At 53.6% G+C, this 21,909-nt stretch overlaps 1 protein-coding gene across 1 annotated transcript; it reads right to left on the bottom strand.

The window, feature by feature from the left end:
• Positions 1–3,387: 3,387 nt before the first annotated feature.
• LOC142917446 (uncharacterized) lies at positions 3,388–14,094 on the bottom strand. The gene is made up of 4 exons (XM_076062126.1): positions 13,604–14,094; positions 6,929–6,992; positions 5,102–5,435; positions 3,388–3,425 (listed from the first exon to the last, which is right to left on the bottom strand). The coding sequence occupies exons 1-4, from the start codon at positions 14,086–14,088 to the stop codon at positions 3,388–3,390; spliced, it is 921 nt and encodes a 306-aa protein (XP_075918241.1). The 5' UTR covers positions 14,089–14,094.
• Between the last annotated feature and the right edge of the window lie 7,815 nt (positions 14,095–21,909).

The raw sequence follows: 21,909 nt of genomic DNA, 5'->3' as shown, positions 1-21,909 counted from the left end.
TATAGTGTAGTGTATAGTGTAGTGTATAGTTACGGTGCTACTCACCAAGGCTGTGGTTGCCACGCAGCACCTGGGAAGGGGGGCGGAGGAGAGGTGACAATGAGACAGTGGCTAGAATATGTTGTCTACCTCACCTGCTACGGAGGCCCATCGACTCACCCAGAGACTCACACAGAGACTCACACAGAGACTCACACAGACACCCATAGACTCACACAAACACCCATAGACACACAAACACTCATAGACTCACACAGAGACTCACACAAACACCCATAGACTCACACAGAGACCCACAGACTCACACAGAGACTCACACAAACACCCATAGACTCACACAAACACCCATAGACTCACACAGAGACTCACACAAACACCCATAGACTCACACAGAGACTCACACAGACACCCATAGACTCACACAAACACCCATAGACTCACACAGAGACCCACAGACTCACACAGAGACTCACACAAACACCCATAGACTCACACCAACACCCATAGACTCACACAGAGACCCACAGACTCACACAGAGACTCACACAAACACCCATAGACTCACATAAACACCCATAGACTGACACAGAGACTCACACAAACACCCATAGACAAACAAACACCCATAGACTCACACATAGACTGACACAAACACCCATAGACTTACACAAACACCCATAGACTGACATAGAGACTCAAATAGACACCCATATACTCACACAAACCCCCATAGACTGACATAGAGACTCACACAGACACCCATAGACTTACACAGAGACTCACACAGACACCCATAGACTCACACAAACACCCATAGACTGACATACTCACGCAGACACCTATAGACTCACACAGACACCCATAGACTGCCACAGAGACTCATGCAGACACCCATAGACTGACACAGAGACTCACACAGACACCCAGAGACTCACACAAAAAGCTCACCGAGATCCACACTCACACAGAGACCCAGAGACTCCGAGACCCATACACACTCACACACAAACACCTATACACTCACACACACATAGACACAAACATCTGCACACCTACAACTCAACAACAACATTAAGTGGCGGTGACATCACCACGACGCTTGTGCCAGGCTATGTGCACGTTGAAGCCACGTGAAGTGTCGAACGCCCGCTGACAGGAAGTCACAGGGCAGACCCAGGTGCCACGGGTCGACTGACTGAGATGACTGGCTGATGCACCACCTGTGCCCCCTACTGTGCCAACTTGCTGTGCTTTAGCCAACCCAGCGCTCCGCTTTGTTGTGAGCGTTGTTGTTGGAGCTCATCATCCTCCTGTACCACATCAATCAATCTCTTCTCTAGCCCGTGCATCGCCCGGTTAGCCCCCTCGAACCGGACAAACAAAAGCTGTTTGGGCATGCGGTGGCTGTGCATGCAGGCTACATGACCCAGCCAACGCAGCCTTGCCTACCGGAGGAGCTCACCGATGGGGCTTTGTCCAGAAATTTCAAGGATAAGTGAGCTCCTCACACAACCCAGCCTAGTTAAACCCAGGATGGATCATAGGCAGGCCAGTCTAAATGTTTCTAACTGGCAAAGATGTTCCATTAGGGGGGACCACGTTTCGCAAGCATAGAGAAGGGAGAGAATGACCGTGGCTGAGAAGACCCGAAGCTTCGTGCGGAGCGACAGACCAGGTAGCTTCCACACAGCGTTACGCAACCTATTAAAAGATAATGCCGCTCAACTGATTTGGAGACCGCTGCTGTTTAACCGGAGCCGGTCATGAGCACACTGGTCGGGTATGGGAAACTCTCCACTCTCTCCACAACTGCCCTATCACCAATTGGGTTGTGGGGGTTGAGTGCCCGATGGTACAAAATACCCTGGCAGGTGCATAGTTTTAGTGGGGCTGATGGTAAGTCCTCACCTCTTAGTGGCAAGCTCCAGTTTCAGCAGCAGCGCCTCCAACTCCTCCGCTGAGTAAGCAGTAATTACCAGATCATCGGCATACATAACATGGTTGAGCAATAGGGAGCCACCCGGGCATCGATCAGCCTCCCATTGTATCTGTACCAGATGAAAATTCCTCCGGTATAGCTATTGAAGGCTTCGCGAATTATGTGGTCGAAATAGATGTTAAATAATGTCGAAGCCAAATGACATCCCTCTCGCACCCCAAAGTGAGCAGGGAATGGATCCGACTCCCGGCCACGTAAATTTACCCAGGCCCGCTCACTATCTTGAAGGTCCTTAATGATCGTGAGCAGCGGGTCAGGGACTCCAAAAGCACGAAGACCAACCCAGAGCCAGGCCTACTGATGGTATCATAGGCCTTGACCAGGTCAATAAAGCAGAGATGTAGGTCTTGCTGGAATTCCCTACACCTCTGCTTTAGCAGACGGAAAGAAAATATGGCATCTGTGCAGCAACGCCCTTTCCTAAAACCACATTGGAGCTCTGCAAGCCTCTCCTCAGCGTGCCTGGCAAAGCGATGTTAAATAATTCTTGTCAGGACCTTTCCAGGCACACTGAGGAGTGATATGCCCCTGTCGTTGTTACAGTCTGTGCGGTCCCCTTACTACAAAGTGGGGGACCACCAGGGCATCCTTCAAATCCTGCAGAACCCATCCAGTGGTCCAGACTGTTGTTATGATGTCATGTAGGGCAGTCTATGCACAAATGCCACCATCCCTCAGCATTTCGCTTGGGAGATCATCTCTGCCCGGTGCCTTTCCTGGTCTCAGGCTCTGGATCGCCTTCAGTACTTCCTCAACAGATGGCACCTCAGCCAGCCACTCACAGGGGGTGACTTCTGCTTCCAATATTTGCGGCACCTCAGCCTCAGCAGGGTCATCCCCACTTTGTCCCATGATGTTTTCCAGGCCGAGGGATTTCACCTTCCCCAGGACCTCACAGAAATGCTCAGCAAATCTGAAAACCTGTTCCTGGGGGTTGGAGATTGGATCACCGTTTTTTTCCCCTAATGATGGTAATAGGTGTGCCGCTGCAGGTTACTTTTTGATGGAATTAAAGAGCGATTTGTGATCACGGGCCATTGAGGCAGATTCCATCTCCTCAAAAACCCACGAGCACCACCCATCCTTGCAGCGCCTCACAGTTCTCCGAACCTCCGAGAGAAGGCTGCGGCCAGCCTCCTCATTCTCTGACGTGGAATGCTGTAGACAATGAGAGTGGGCCTGTCGCTTTTTCTCAGCCAGCCTGAACTTGTCCTCTGTCAGCCAGGGTCTCTGAGGAGGTGTGGACCACGTACCCAAAGCAGCCATTGCAGCTGCATGAGTCACAGTCCTAAACCTCGCCCATTTACCCTCGACATCTGGAGGAGTGAGGGACGATGCCAACCCCAGCCGCAAGCGATGATGAAATTCTCGCTTGCAACTTTCATCAACTAGTTGAGACCAGGCCGCCTTAGGTTGAAATGGGGTCCTGGGTGTACACCCACCACCGGAGTGGAAGAATGGCAGGCGCATCTTACAGATGACAAGTCGATGGTCAGTCGGCAGATCAGCTCCACGGTAGGTCCTGGTATGAAGGACATCGGCCCGCATCCGCTGTTCTGTCACTATGTAGTCCAGCAGATGTTCTTGCTTGGACCCGGCATGCATCCATGATGTTGTGTGGATGCGCCGATGCCGGAACAGCGTGTTGGTAATTACAAGCCCATGGGCTCCACAAAAATAGCAGCCTCCTACCGTTGTTATTGAGCTGATCTGGTCCATGCCTTCCAATCACCCCAGACCAGTTGCCAGCATCATGACCAACTCGGGCATTGAAGTCACCAAACAAGACGACTCTATCCCGAGGGGCCACTTTAGCCAGCACCTGTTACAGGAGGTCATAGAAGGCATCTGACTCATCGACCTTGCCTGCATCCTCCCAAAAGATGTCCGTCTTCGGTGGGGGCTTAAGTAACCACGACCACCACTCCTCGCCTCTGGTTGATGGGAAGGCGAGCCCAAAGTAGCCTGGGGCTTACAGCTTCCCACACCACACAACAACAACCGCCATTCGCCACTAAGTGGTGGTGACATGACCACGACGCTTGTGCCAAGCTATGTGCACCCTGAGGCCACGTGAAGTGGCGAATGCCCACTGGCAGGAGGTCACGGGGCAGACCCAGGTGCCACAGGTCAACTGACTGAGATGACTGGCTGATGCACCACCTGTGCCCCCTACTGTGCCAACCTGCTGTGCTTTAGCCACCCGGCACTCCGCTCGTTGTTGTGAGCGTCGCTCCTCCGCCCTCCGTTGTTGTTGGAGGGCGACTACCTCCAACTGCCCAGTAGCATCCTTCACGAGCCTCCTCCACAGAGGCCGATCTTGACACCGCTGGTACCAGTCATCGGCAAGTCCACTCAGCTCCACGTCCTCCTGTACTACATCACTCCATCTCTTCTCTAGCCCGAGCCGCGCCCGCTTAGCCCCCTCAATCCAGCCGAACAAAAGCTGTTTCGGCATGCGTTGGCTGGGCATGCGGGCTTACATGACCCAGCAATCGCAGCCTTGCCCGCCGGAGGAGCTCACCGATGGGACTTTGTCCAGATCTTTCAAGGATTTGTGAGCTCCTCACACAATCCAGTCTGGTTAAACCCAGGATGGATCGTAGGCAGGCCAGCCTAAATGTTTCTAACCGGCGAAGATGTTCCATTAGGGGGGTCCACGAAACCACGAGTTAAACCACACCACACACACACACATACACACAAACACCTACACACCACACACACACAAACACCTACACACTCACACACCTACACACAAACACCTACACACACACACACCTACACACTCACACACCTACACACTCACACACCTACACACACACACGTGGGTGAGTGTGTGCGTCCTGACCCTCACCTCTTCCTCCTCACCCTCCTCCTCTTCCTCCTCCTCCTCCTCCTCCTCCATTTTCTCACCAGCAACACCATCACTACCACCATCACCACCATCACCCCCACCATCATCACCACCACCACCATCACCACCAGCACCACCACCAGCACCACCACCATCACCACCATCACCCCCACCATCACCACCAGCACCACCACCAGCACCACCACTACCACCACCACCAACACCACCATCACCACCACCACTACCACCATCACCACCACTACCACCACTTCCACCACCACCACCATCACCACCACCACCACCACCATCACCACCACCATCACCACCAGCACCACCACCAGCACCACCATCACCACCAGCACCACAACTACCACCAGCACCACCACTACTACCATCACCACCACCAACACCACCATCACCACCACCACTACCACCATCACCACCACTACCACCACTTCCACCACCACCACCACCATCACCACCACCACCACCACTTCCACCATCACCACCATCACCGGCGCCAGCTCCTCTTCCACGTGCAGGCGTCTCGGCCTCCCCCGTACAGTGGCGGCAGTGGACCTGTGGGAGGCAGAGAGACGAGGGCTGGTGCCCAGCGCTCCTCAGTGTGACCACTACCGCCATCGCCACCACCATCGCCACCACCGTCACCACCATCGGCATCGCCACCACCGATATCATCACCACCATCGCCACTATCGTCACCATCACCACCACCACCACCCCGACCACCACCACCACCGTGGTGGGTCACACACACCCCCACACAGACACAGACACACACACAGGGTCACACACACAGGCACCAACCCACACACACCCACACACACACAGGGTCACACACACAGGCACCAACCCACACACACACACAGGGTCACACACACAGGCACCAACCCACACACACACAGGGTCACACACACAGGCACCAACCCACACACCCCCACACACACACAGTCACATACACCCACAGGGTCACAACAACCGCCATTCGCCACTAAGTGGCGGCGACATAACTTCGTGGCTACGTGACGTCACCACGACGCTTGTGCCAGGCTATGTGCACCTTGAGGCCACGTGAAGTGTCCAACGCCCGCTGGCAGGAGGTGCCGAGCCCGTTTAGCCCCCTCGATCCGGCCGAACAAAAGCTGTTTGGGCATGCGGTGGCTGGGCATGCGGCTACATGACCCAGCCAACGCAGCCTTGCCTGCCGGTGAAGCTCACAGATGGGACCTTGCCCAGATCTTTTAAAGGATTTGTGAGCTCCTAACACAATCCAGCCAGGTTAAACCCAGGATGGATCGTAGGCAGGCCAGCCTAAGTGTTTATAACCGGCGAAGATGTTCCGTTAGGGGGGTCCACGTTTCGCAAGCGTAGAGAAGGGAGGGAAAGACCGTGGCCGAGGAGACAACCCCCTACATCCTCGTAGTGCCGGACGGGCAATGCTGTCGTGGACAGTGCTGTGGGGGGAGGGCCAATTCCGATTGGCTTTTCCCCTCAAGGCGTTTGTAGCTACCACAGCGGCTAAATGGGGGCTCTGGATGGGTGCGAGGGGCTGGTAACCCCTCCACCTTAAATAAATTACCACAAAATCACGTGACAAAATATATCTAACAAACACACACACACAGGGTCAACAACAACAACAACCGCCATTCGCCACTAAGTGGCGGTGATGTCACCACGACGCTTGTGCCAGGCAGGGTCACACACACACACCCCCACACACACACAGGGTCACACACACACAGGGTCACACACACAGGGTCACACACACAGTCACACACACCCACGCAGGGTCACAAACACACACACAGGGTCACACACACACAGACAACCACCCACACACACACACACAGGGTCACACACACGTAGTGTCACACACACCCGCACACACCCCCACACACACCCAGGGTCACAAACACACCCCCACATACACACAGGGTCACACACACGCACACACCCCCACACACACGTAGTGTCACACACACACAGGGTCACACACACACACAGGGTCACACACACACACAGGGTCACACACACACACACCCCCACACCTGTGGGCACGCTGCAGACGGCGTGATCTGAGTCATCGTTCTCTTCCTCCTGCCGGAGACGGAGCTGTGGACAACCAGGGTGACAGTGAGACTCACAGTGACACTCACAGTGACACTCACAGTGACACTCACAGTGACACTCACAGTGACACTTAGCCACAGTGACACTCACAGTGACACTCACAGTGACACTCACAGTGACACTCAGCCACAGTGACACTCAGCCACAGTGACACTCACAGTGACACTCACAGTGACACAGCCACAGTGACACTCAGTGACACTCACAGTGACACTCAGCCACAGTGACACTCACAGTGACACTTACAGTGACACTCACAGTAACACTCACAGTGACACTCAAAGTGACACTCACAGTGACACTCACAGTGACACTCAGCCACAGTGACACTCACAGTGACACTCACAGTGACACTCAGCCACAGTGACACTCACAGTGACACTCACAGTGACACTCAGCCACAGTGACACTCACAGTGACACTCACAGTGACACTCAGCCACAGTGACACTCACAGTGACACTCACAGTGACACAGCCACAGTGACACTCAGTGACACTCACAGTGACACTCAGCCACAGTGACACTCACAGTGACACTCACAGTGACACTCACAGTGACACTCAAAGTGACACTCACAGTGACACTCACAGTGACACTCAGCCACAGTGACACTCACAGTGACACTCACAGTGACACTCAGCCACAGTGACACTCACAGTGACACTCACAGTGACACTCAGCCACAGTGACACTCAGTGACACTCAGTCACAGTGACACTCACAGTGACACTCACAGTGACACTCACCCACAGTGACACTCACAGTAACACTCACAGTGACACTCACAGTGACACTCACAGTAACACTCAGCCACAGTGACACTCACAGTGACACTCACCCACAGTGACACTCAGTGACACTCATCCACAGTGACACTCAGTGACACTCACCCACAGTGACACTCACAGTGACACTCACCCACAATGACACTCACAGTGACACTCACCCACAGTGACACTCATCCACAGTGACACTCACAGTGACACTCACAGTGACACTCAGTGACACTCATACACAGTGACACTCACCCACAGTGACACTCACCTACAGTGACACTCACAGTGACACTCACCCACAGTGACACTCAGTGACACTCACCCACAGTGACACTCACAGTGACACTCACCCACAGTGACACTCACAGTGACACTCACCCACAGTGACACTCACAGTGACACTCACAGTGACACTCACCCACAGTGACACTCACAGTGACACTCACAGTGACACTCACACACAGTGACACTCACCCACAGTAACACTCACCCACAGTGACACTCAGTGACACTCACCCACAGTGACACTCACAGTGACACTCACCCACAGTGACACTCACCCACAGTGACACTCACAGTGACACTCACAGTGACACTCACCCACAGTGACACTCACAGTGACACTCACAGTGACACTCACCCACAGTGACACTCACAGTGACACTCACAGTGACACTCACAGTGACACTCACACACAGTGACACTCACCCACAGTAACACTCACCCACAGTGACACTCAGTGACACTCACCCACAGTGACACTCACAGTGACACTCACCCACAGTGACACTCACCCACAGTGACACTCACAGTGACACTCACAGTGACACTCACCCACAGTGACACTCACAGTGACACTCACAGTGACACTCAGTGACACTCATACACAGTGACACTCACCCACAGTGACACTCACTCACAGTGACACTCACAGTGACACTCACAGTGACACTCACAGTGACACTCACCCACAGTGACACTCACCCACAGTGACACTCACAGTGACACCCACAGTGACACCCACAGTAACACCCACAGTGACACTCAGTGACACCCACAGTGACACTCACAGTGACACTCACCCACAGTGACACTCAGTGACACCCACAGTGACACTCACAGTGACACTCATCCACAGTGACACTCACAGTGACACTCACCCACAGTGACACTCACAGTGACACTCACAGTGACACCCACAGTGACACCCACAGTAACACCCACAGTGACACTCAGTGACACCCACAGTGACACTCACCCACAAAGACACCCAAAGTGTCATGCTGCTGACAGTTGGGCTACATTAACATAAGCTGCCCCGCTTATCCTGCTGACACCTGGGCACATTAACATAAGCTGCCCCGCCCATGCTGCTGACACCTGGGCTACATTAACATAAACTGCCCCGCCCATGCTGCTGACGACACTTGGGCCACGCCCATTTTCAACCTTTATAAACAGTTTGCCTTTAGAGGCTGACCCCCTTTGCCTGATGTGTGTACACACACATTCTCTGGAAAGAACCAGAGAATGTGTGTGTAAGTGTGTGTGTGTAAGTGTGTGTGTGTAAGTGTGTGTGTGTAAGTGTGTGTAAGTGTGCGTAAGTGTGTGTAAGTGTGTGTGTAAGTGTGTGTAAGTGTGTGTAAGTGTATGTGTGTGTGTGTTGGTGTGTGTGTAAGTGTGTGTAAGTGTGTGTGTGTAAGTGTGTGTTGGTGTGTGTACGTAAGTGTGTGTGTGTAAGTGTTAAGTTTAACAGCAGAGGTCTCACTCCGAATCAGTCGAGCGGCAATATCTTTTCATCGGTTGCGTAACGCTGTGTGGAAGCTACCTGGTCTGTCGCTCCGCACTAAGCTTCAGGTCTTCTCGGCCACGGTCATTCCCTCCCTTCTCTACGCTTGCGAAACGTGGACCCCCCTAATGGAACATCTTTGCCGGTTAGAAACATTTAGGCTGGCCTGCCTACGATCCATCCTGGGTTTAACCAGACTGGATTGTGTGAGGAGCTCACAAATCCTTGAAAGATCTGGGCAGGGTCCCATCGGTGAGCTCCTCCGGCAGGCAAGGCTGCGATGGCTGGGTCATGTAGCCCGCATGCCCAGCCACCGCATGCCGAAACAGCTTTTGTTTGGCCGGATTGAGGGGGCTAAGCGGGCGCGGCACGGGCTAGAGAAGAGATGGAGTGATGTGGTACAGGAGGACGTGGAGCTGAGTGGACTTGCCGATGACTGGTACCAGCGGTGTCAAGATCGGCCTCTGTGGAGGAGGCTCGTGAAGGATGCTACTGGGCAGTTGGAGGCAGTCGCCCTCCAACAACAACGGAGGGCGGAGGAGCGACGCTCACAACAGCGAGCGGAGCGCCGGGTGGCTAAAGCACAGCAGGTTGGCACAGTAGGGGGCACAGGTGGTGCATCAGCCAGTCATCTCAGTCAGTCGACCCGTGGCACCTGGGTCTGCCCCGTGACCTCCTGCCAGCGGGCGTTCGACACTTCACGTGGCCTCAGGGTGCACATAGCCTGGCACAAGCGTCGTGGTGACGTCACCGCCACTTAGTGGCGAATGGCGGTTGTTGTTGTTGTTGTGTGTAAGTGTGTGTAAGTGTGCATAAGTGTATGTAAGTGTGTGTGTAAGTGTGTGTAAGTGTGTGTGTAAGTGTGTGTAAGTGTGTGTGTAAGTGTGTGTGTGTGTGTGTAAGTGTGTGTGTGTAAGTGTGTGTAAGTTTGTGTGTGTAAGTGTGTGTTGGTGTGTGTACGTAAGTGTGTGTGTAAGTGTGTGTAAGTGTGCGTTAGTGTATGTAAGTGTGTGTGTAAGTGTGTGTAAGTGTGTGTGTAAGTGTGTGTAAGTGGGGCCTTACCATCAGCCCCACCAAAACTAAGCACCTGCCTGGGTATTTTGTACCATCGGACACTCCACCCCCACAACTCCCAATCGGTGATGGGGCAGTTGTGGAGAGAGTGGAGAGTTTCCCATACCTGGGCAGTGTGCTTATGACTGGCTCCAGTTTAACAGCAGAGGTCTCACTCCGAATCAGTCGAGCGGCAATATCTTTTCATCGGTTGCGTAACGCTGTGTGGAAGCTACCTGGTCTGTCGCTCCGCACTAAGCTTCAGGTCTTCTCGGCCACGGTCATTCCCTCCCTTCTCTACGCTTGCGAAACGTGGACCCCCCTAATGGAACATCTTCGCCGGTTGGAAACATTTAGGCTGCCCTGCCTACGATCCATCCAGGGTTTAACCAGACTGGATTGTGTGAGGAGCACATAAATCCTTGAAAGATCTGGGCAGGGTCCCATCGGTGAGCTCCTCCGGCAGGCAAGGCTGCGATGGCTGGGTCATGTAGCCCGCATGCCCAGCCACCGCATGCCGAAACAGCTTTTGTTTGGCCGGATTGAGGGGGCGAAGCGGGCGCGGCACGGGCTAGAGAAGAGATGGAGTGATGTGGTACAGGAGGACGTGGAGCTGAGTGGACTTGCCGATGACTGGTACCAGCGGTGTCAAGATCGGCCTCTGTGGAGGAGGCTCGTGAAGGATGCTACTGGGCAGTTGGAGGCAGTCGCCCTCCAACAACAACGGAGGGCGGAGGAGCGACGCTCACAACAGCGAGCGGAGCGCCGGGTGGCTAAAGCACAGCAGGTTGGCACAGTAGGGGGCACAGGTGGTGCATCAGCCAGTCATCTCAGTCAGTCGACCCGTGGCACCTGGGTCTGCCCCGTGACCTCCTGCCAGCGGGCGTTCGACACTTCACGTGGCCTCAGGGTGCACATAGCCTGGCACAAGCGTCGTGGTGACGTCACCGCCACTTAGTGGCGAATGGCGGTTGTTGTTGTTGTTGTTGTGTGTAAGTGTGTGTAAGTGTGCGTAAGTGTATGTAAGTGTGTGTGTAAGTGTGTGTAAGTGTGTGTGTAAGTGTGTGTAAGTGTGTGTGTAAGTGTGTGTGTGTGTGTGTAAGTGTGTGTGTGTAAGTGTGTGTAAGTTTGTGTGTGTAAGTGTGTGTTGGTGTGTGTACGTAAGTGTGTGTGTAAGTGTGTGTAAGTGTGCATTAGTGTATGTAAGTGTGTGTGTAAGTGTGTGTAAGTGTGTGTGTAAGTGTGTGTAAGTGGGGCCTTACCATCAGCCCCACCAAAACTAAGCACCTGCCTGGGTATTTTGTACCATCGGACACTCCACCCCCACAACTCCCAATCGGTGATGGGGCAGTTGTGGAGAGAGTGGAGAGTTTCCCATACCTGGGCAGTGTGCTTATGACTGGCTCCAGTTTAACAGCAGAGGTCTCACTCCGAATCAGTCGAGCGGCAATATCTTTTCATCGGTTGCGTAACGCTGTGTGGAAGCTACCTGGTCTGTCGCTCCGCACTAAGCTTCAGGTCTTCTCGGCCACGGTCATTCCCTCCCTTCTCTACGCTTGCGAAACGTGGACCCCCCTAATGGAACATCTTCGCCGGTTGGAAACATTTAGGCTGCCCTGCCTACGATCCATCCAGGGTTTAACCAGACTGGATTGTGTGAGGAGCACATAAATCCTTGAAAGATCTGGGCAGGGTCCCATCGGTGAGCTCCTCCGGCAGGCAAGGCTGCGATGGCTGGGTCATGTAGCCCGCATGCCCAGCCACCGCATGCCGAAACAGCTTTTGTTTGGCCGGATTGAGGGGGCGAAGCGGGCGCGGCACGGGCTAGAGAAGAGATGGAGTGATGTGGTACAGGAGGACGTGGAGCTGAGTGGACTTGCCGATGACTGGTACCAGCGGTGTCAAGATCGGCCTCTGTGGAGGAGGCTCGTGAAGGATGCTACTGGGCAGTTGGAGGCAGTCGCCCTCCAACAACAACGGAGGGCGGAGGAGCGACGCTCACAACAGCGAGCGGAGCGCCGGGTGGCTAAAGCACAGCAGGTTGGCACAGTAGGGGGCACAGGTGGTGCATCAGCCAGTCATCTCAGTCAGTCGACCCGTGGCACCTGGGTCTGCCCCGTGACCTCCTGCCAGCGGGCGTTCGACACTTCACGTGGCCTCAGGGTGCACATAGCCTGGCACAAGCGTCGTGGTGACGTCACCGCCACTTAGTGGCGAATGGCGGTTGTTGTTGTTGTTGTTGTAAGTGTGTGTGTAAGTGTGTGTGTGTGTGTAAGTGTGTGTGTGTAAGTGTGTGTAAGTTTGTGTGTGTAAGTGTGTGTTGGTGTGTGTACGTAAGTGTGTGTGTGTAAGTGTGTGTAAGTGTGCGTAAGTGTATGTAAGTGTGTGTGTAAGTGTGTGTAAGTGTGTGTAAGTGTAAGTGTGTGTAAGTGTATGTGTGTAAGTGTGTGTGTTGGTGTGTGTGTGTAAGTGTGTGTAAGTGTGTGTGTGTAAGTGTGTGTAAGTGTGTGTACGTAAGTGTGTGTGTGTAAGTGTGTGTAAGTGTGCGTAAGTGTATGTAAGTGTGTGTAAGTGTGTGTAAGTGTGTGGAAGTGTGTGTAAGTGTAAGTGTGTGTAAGTGTATGTGTGTAAGTGTGTGTGTTGGTGTGTGTGTGTAAGTGTGTGTAAGTGTGTGTGTGTAAGTGTGTGTAAGTGTGTGTACGTAAGTGTGTGTGTGTAAGTGTGTGTGTGTAAGTGTGTGTAAGTGTGTGTGTGTAAGTGTGTGTGTGTAAGTGTATGTAAGCGTGTCTGTAAGTGTGTGTGTAAGTGTGTGTAAGTGTGTGTAAGTGTGCGTGTGTAAGTGTGTGTGTGTTGGTGTGTGTGTAAGTGTGTGTAAGTGTGTGTGTGTAAGTGTGTGTTGGTGTGTGTACGTAAGTGTGTGTGTGTAAGTGTGTGTGTGTGTAAGTGTGTAAGTGTGTGTGTGTGTAAGTGTACCTCTGGTGTTGCCGTTTGCGCGTCTTCTCCGGCACTGTGGGGACGGAGCTGTCAGAGTCCTCGTTCAATCCGGCACCACCACGGCCACCGTCACCGCGCTCACCACCGCCGTGACCGCCACGGCACTCAACACCACCACCACCACCATCGTCGTCATCGTCGTCGCCAATCCTGTCCATGTCGCCGGCGCTGTTGACGTCGCCGAAGCCAAAGCCGTCAACGTCGCCGATGATGTCGCCGTAGGGGACGCCGACACCGTCGCAGTCGGCGCTCCTGTCGCTGAAGGCGACGCCGCCGGAGTCGCTGCAGTCGGCGCCGTCGGAATCGCCGAAGCTGTCGACGTCGCCAAACCTCACGCGGACGAAGTCGCTGAAGGCGGCGGCGACGGCCGCGGCCGCGTCGTTCGTGGCGGCGGCTCTGACGCCGCCGCCGGACGCAGAGCGGCGGCAGGGGCACGGTCCGACGCTGCCCTCGCTCGAGGCCATCCTGCAACCTGCATACACTGCGACCACCGCCGCCGTCACCACCACCACCACCACACGCACCACCGTCACCACCACCATAGACTCAACACTGTACCATAGACTCAACACTACACCATAGACTCAACACTGCACCATAGACTCAACACTGCACCATAGACTCAACACTGCACCATAGACAAACACTACACCATAGACTCAACACTACCCATAGACTCAACACTACCCATAGACTCAACACTGCACCATAGACTCAACACTGCACCATAGACTCAACACTGCACCATAGACTCACACTACACCATAGACTCAACACTGAACCATAGACTCAACACTGCACCATAGACAAACACTACACCATAGACTCAACACTACCCATAGACTCAACACTACCCATAGACTCAACACTGCACCATAGACTCAACACTGCACCATAGACTCAACACTGCACCATAGACTCACACTACACCATAGACTCAACACTGAACCATAGACTCAACACTGCACCATAGACAAACACTACACCATAGACTCAACACTACCCATAGACTCAACACTACCCATAGACTCAACACTGCACCATAGACTCAACACTGCACCATAGACTCAACACTGCACTATAGACTCACACTACACCATAGACTCAACACTGAACCATAGACTCAACACTGCACCATAGACAAACACTACACCATAGACTCAACACTACCCATAGACTCAACACTACCCATAGACTCAACACTGCACCATAGACTCAACACTCCACCATAGACTCAACACTGCACCATAGACTCACACTACACCATAGACTCAACACTGAACCATAGACTCAACACTGCACCATAGACAAACACTGCACCATAGACTCAACACTGCACCATAGACAAACACTACACCATAGACTCACACTACACTATAGACTCAATACTGCACCATAGACTCAACACTGCGCCATAGACTCAACACTGCACCATAAACTCAACACTGCACCATAGACTCAACACTACCCATAGACTCAACACTACCCATAGACTCAACACTACACCATAGACTCAACACTACACCATAGATTCAACACTGCACCATACACAATACTGTACCATAGACTCAACACTGCACTATAGACTCAACACTGCACCATAGACTCAACACTGCACCATAGACTCAACACTGCACCATAGACTCAACACTACCCATAGACTCAACACTGTACCATAGACTAACACTACACCATAGACTCACACTACACTATAGACTCAACACTACCCATAGACTAACACTGCACCATAGACTCAGCACTGCACCATAGACTCAACACTGCACCACAGACTCAACACTGCACCATAGACTAGCACTACACCATAGACTCAACACTGCACCATAGACTCAACACTGTACCATAGACTCAACACTGCACCATAGACTCAACACTACCCATAGACTCAACACTACACCATAGACTCAACACTGCACCATAGACTCAACACTGCACCATAGACTCAACACTGCCCATAGACTCAACACTGCACCATAGACTAACACTGCACCATAGACTCATCACTGAACCATAGACTCAACACTGCACCATAGACTCAACACTACACCATAGACTAACACTGCACCATAGACTCATCACTGAACCATAGACTCAACACTGCACCATAGACTCAACACTACACCACAGACTCAACACTGCACCATAGACTCAACACTGTACCATAGACTCAACACTGCACCATAGACCGCCCTAACAGCAGCTGTGTTTGCCATGTGGGCTCTGGGCGTGCGGGCTACACACACACAGCCACACGGCCACCACTGTGTCTACACAAAGCGTGGTGACTCTACCACACAGAGGCCTGGCGGTGTTGCTGAATGGCGGTGAGTAATGTCTACCGCTTACAACAACAACTACCACACCAGTTGTTGTTGTTGTGATACTCACAGGGTAGCAGTAGTGATAATAACAGTAGTAATACTCACAAGGTAGCAGCAGTAGATATATAAGTAGTTGTTGTTGTGATACTCACAGGGTAGCAGCAGTGATAATACGAGTAGTAATACTCACAAGGTAGCAGCAGTAGATATATAAGTTGATGTTGTTGTGATACTCACAGGGTAGCAGTAGTGATAATAACAGTAGTAATACTCACAAGGTAGCAGCAGCAGATATATAAGTAGTTGTTGTGATACTCACAAGGTAGCAGCAGTGATAATAACAGTAGTAATACTCACAAGGTAGCAGCAGTAGATATATAAGTAGTTGCGGTTGTTGTGATACTCACAGGGTAGCAGTAGTGATAATAACAGTAGTAATACTCACAAGGTAGCAGCAGTAGATATATAAGTAGTATTAGTTGTGATTGTGATACTCACAGGGTAGCAGTAGTGATAATAACAGTAGTAATACTCACAAGGTAGCAGCAGTAGATATATAAGTAGTATTAGTTGTGATTGTGATACTCACAGGGTAGCAGTAGTGATAATAACAGTAGTAATACTCACAAGGTAGCAGCAGTAGATATATAAGTAGTATTAGTTGTGATTGTGATACTCACAGGGTAGCAGTAGTGATAATAACAGTAGTAATACTCACAAGGTAGCAGCAGTAGATATAAAAGTAGTAGTTGTTGTTGTTGCTTGGCGATGTCCGAGCGTCTCTCAACACCACGGCGACCTCAGACGCCCCCTGCTGTCGCGAGGCGCTCCACCGATTGGCTGCCGGCGTTGCCACGTCACCCCCCCCAACCCCTCTTTTGATTGGTGGAATGAAAACCCATCACGGAAGATGGCTTCCCGTTACAGAAGGTGACTGCCCCGTGCCAGGCTAGGTGCACGAGGAGGTCACGTGGGCAGACCCAGTTGTCACGTGTTGACCTCCCTGTGCCAGGCTAGGTGCACGGGGGCTGACCTCCCCCTCCCCACTGTGTGTGTGACTGTGTGTGTGAGACTGTGTGTGTGTGACTGTGTGTGTGTGACTGTGTGTGTGACTGTGTGTGTGTGACTGTGTGTGTGACTGTGTGTGTGTGACTGTGTGTGACTGTGTGTGTGACTGTGTGTGTGTGACTGTGTGTGTGACTGTGTGTGTGTGTGACTGTGTGTGACTGTGCGTGTGACTGTGTGTGTGACTGTGTGTGTGTGACTGTGTGTGTGACTGTGTGTGTGACTGTGTGTGTGTGACTGTGTGTGTGTGTGACTGTGTGTGTGTGAAAGTGACTGACTGCGTGTGTGTGACTGTGTGTGTGACTGTGTGTGTGTGTGACTGTGTGTGTGACTGTGTGTGTGTGACTGTGTGTGACTGTGTATGTGACTGTGTGTGTGTGACTGTGTGTGTACTGTGTGTGGGGAGCGATAGTGTAGCGGTTAGCGCGCTGCGCTATGAACCTGGCGACCCGGGATCGATTCCCGCTCACAGCCAACACCAGTGACGATTATCTGAACCGGTCCCGGGCCTCCCCTAGGTCGACTCAGCCTCAAATGAGTACCTGGAGCGGTGTGTAAACATTGCCACTAAGGAGACAAAGGCGGTCGGGCGTGGTGCTGTCCACCCACCCCCTCGTGTACCGTTCCGGCCTTCATAGGTGCTGCTCGCTAACAGCACTTGCCCCTACAGTCTGTTAAGGCTATATGGGGGATCTTTGTCTTTATCTTTGTGTGTGATAGTGACTGTGTGTGTGACTGTGTGTGTGTGAAAGTGACTGTGTGGCTGGCTCACCACCCACTCACCACCCACTCACCCACTCACCACCCACTCACCACCCACTCACCACCCACTCACTCACTCACCACCCACTCACCACCCACTCACCACCCACTCACTCACTCACCACCCACTCACCACCCACTCACTCACTCACCACCCACTCACCACTCACTCACCACCCACTCACCACTCACTCACCACCCACTCACTCACCACTCACTCACCACCCACTCACCACCAACTCACCCTTCCACCACCCACTCACCACCCACTCACCACTCACTCGCCACTCACCACCCACTCACCCACTCACCACCCACTCACCACTCACTCACCACCCACTCACCCACTCACCACCCACTCACCACCCACTCACCACTCACCACCCACTCACCACCCACTCACTCACTCACCACCCAGTCACCACTCACTCACCACCCACTCACCACTCACTCACTCACCACCCACTCACTCACCACTCACTCACTCGCCACCCACTCACTCACCACTCACTCACCACCCACTCACCACTCACCACCCACTCACCACTCACTCACCACTCACCACCCACTCACTCACTCACCACCCACTCACCACTCACTCACCACCCCCTCACCCACTCACCACCCACTCACCACCCACTCACCACTCACTCACCACCCACTCACCACTCACTCACCACCCACTCACCACCCACTCACTCACTCACCACCCACTCACCACTCACTCACCACCCACTCACCACTCACTCACCACCCACTCACTCACCACTCACTCACCACCCACTCACCACCAACTCACCCTTCCACCACCCACTCACCACCCACTCACCACTCACTCGCCACTCACCACCCACTCACCCACTCACCACCCACTCACCCACTCACCACCCACTCACCACCCACTCACCACCCACTCACTCACTCACCACCCACTCACCACCCACTCACTCACCACTCACCACCCACTCACCACCCACTCACTCACCACCCACTCACCACTCACTCACCACCCACTCACCACTCACTCACTCACCACCCACTCACTCACTCGCCACCCACTCACTCACCACTCACTCACCACCCACTCACCACTCACTCACCACCCACTCACCACTCACTCACCACCCACTCACCACCCACTCACTCACTCACCACCCACTCACCACTCACTCACCACCCACTCACCCACTCACCACCCACTCACCACTCACTCACCACCCACTCACCACTCACCACCCACTCACCACGCACTCACTCACCACCCACTCACCACTCACTCACTCACCACCCACTCACCACCCACTCACTCACTCACCACCCACTCACCACTCACTCACTCACGCACCACTCACTCACTCACCACCCACTCACCACCCACTCACTCACCACTCACTCACCCACTCACCACCCACTCACTCACCACCCACTCACTCACCACCCACTCACCACTCACTCGCCACTCACCACCCACTCACCACTCACTCACCCACTCACCCACTCACTCACTCACCCACTCACCCACTCAGCACCCACTCACTCACCACCCACTCACTCACCACCCACTCACCACTCACTCATTCACCACCTACTCACCACTCACTCACCACCTACTCACCACTCACTCACCACCCACTCACCACCCACTCACTCACTCACCACCCACTCACCACTCACTCATTCACCACCCACTCACCCACTCACCACCCACTCACCACCCACTCACTCACTCACCACCCACTCACCACTCACTCACCACCCACTCACCACTCACTCACCACCTACTCACCCACTCACCACTCACTCACTCACTCACCACCCACTCACCACCCACTCACCCACTCACCACCCACTCACCACTCCCTCGCCACTCACCACCCACTCACCACCCACTCACCACCCACTCGCCACTCACCACCCACTCACCCACTCACCACCCACTCACCACTCACTCACTCACTCACCACTCACTCACTCGCCACCCACTCACTCACCACTCACTCACCACCCACTCACCACTCACTCACCACCCACTCACCACTCACTCACCACTCACCACCCACTCACTCACTCACCACCCACTCACCACTCACACACCACCCACTCACCCACTCACCACCCACTCACCACTCAGTCACCACCCACTCACCACTCACTCGCCACTCACCACCCACTCACCACTCACTCACCCACTCACCCACTCACTCACCCACTCACCCACTCACCACCCACTCACTCACCACCCACTCACTCACCACCCACTCACCACTCACTCGCCACTCACCACCCACTCACCACCCACTCACCACTCACCACCCACTCACCACTCACTCATTCACCACCTACTCACCACTCACTCACCACCTACTCACCACTCACTCACCACCCACTCACCACCCACTCACTCACTCACCACCCACTCACCCACTCACCACCCACTCACCACCCACTCACTCACTCACCACCCACTCACCACTCACTCACCACCCACTCACCACTCACTCACCACCTACTCACCCACTCACCACCCACTCACTCACTCACCACCCACTCACCACCCACTCACCCACTCACCACCCACTCACCACCCACTCACCACTCCCTCGCCACTCACCACCCACTCACCACCCACTCACCACTCACTCGCCACTCACTCGCCACTCACCACCCACTCACCCACTCACCACCCACTCACCACTCACTCACCACCCACTCACCCACTCACCACCCACTCACCACGCACTCACCACCCACTCACTCACTCACCACCCACTCACCACCCACTCACTCACCACTCACCACCCACTCACCACCCACTCACTCACTCACCACCCACTCACCACTCACTCACCACCCACTCACCACTCACTCACCACCCACTCACTCACCACTCACTCACTCGCCACCCACTCACTCACCCCTCACTCACCACCCACTCACCACTCACTCACCACCCACTCACCCACTCACCACCCACTCACCACCCACTCACCACTCACTCACCACCCACTCACCACTCACCACCCACTCACCACGCACTCACTCACCACCCACTCACCACTCACTCACTCACCACCCACTCACCACCCACTCACTCACTCACCACCCACTCACCACCCACTCACTCACGCACCACTCACTCACTCACCACCCACTCACCACCCACTCACTCACCACTCACTCACCCACTCACCCACTCACCACCCACTCACCACCCACTCACTCACTCACCACCCACTCACCACTCACTCACCACCCACTCACCCACTCACCACCCACTCACCACCCACTCACCACTCACTCACCACCCACTCACCACTCACTCACCACCCACTCACCACGCACTCACTCACCACCCACTCACCACTCCCTCACTCACCACCCACTCACCACCCACTCACTCACTCACCACTCACTCACCACTCACTCACCACCCACTCACCACCTACTCACTCACCACTCACTCACCCACTCACCCACTTACTCACTCACCCACTCACCCACTCACCACCCACTCACTCACCCACTCACTCACCACCCACTCACCCACTCACCCACTCACCACCCACTCACTCACCCACTCACTCACCACCCACTCACCACTCACTCGCCACTCACCACCCACTCACCACCCACTCACCACTCACCACCTACTCACCACTCACTCACCACCCACTCACCACCCACTCACTCACTCACCACCCACTCACAACTCACTCACAGGGTAGCAGTAGTGATAATAACAGTAGTAATACTCACAAGGTAGCAGCAGTAGATATATAAGTAGTATTAGTTGTGATTGTGATACTCACAGGGTAGCAGTAGTGATAATAACAGTAGTAATACTCACAAGGTAGCAGCAGTAGATATATAAGTAGTAGTTGTTGTTGTTGTGGTGATACTCACAGGGTAGCAGTAGTGATAATAACAGTAGTAATACTCACAAGGTAGCAACAGTAGATATATAAGTAGTATTAGTTGTGATTGTGATACTCACAGGGTAGCAGTAGTGATAATAACAGTAGTAATACTCACAAGGTAGCAGTAGTAGATATAAAAGTAGTAGTTGTTGTTGTTGCTTGGCGATGTCCGAGCGTCTCTCAACACCACGGCGACCTCAGA

This window comes from Petromyzon marinus, unplaced genomic scaffold (genome assembly GCF_048934315.1).
Source record: "Petromyzon marinus isolate PM22_M1 ecotype Great Lakes invasive population unplaced genomic scaffold, UKy_Petmar_22M1.pri1.0 PM_G_Scaffold_50, whole genome shotgun sequence".
Taxonomy (NCBI): domain Eukaryota; kingdom Metazoa; phylum Chordata; class Hyperoartia; order Petromyzontiformes; family Petromyzontidae; genus Petromyzon; species Petromyzon marinus.
The sequence above is the reverse complement of the archived record's forward strand: the minus strand, read 5'-3'. Positions and strand labels throughout refer to the sequence as shown.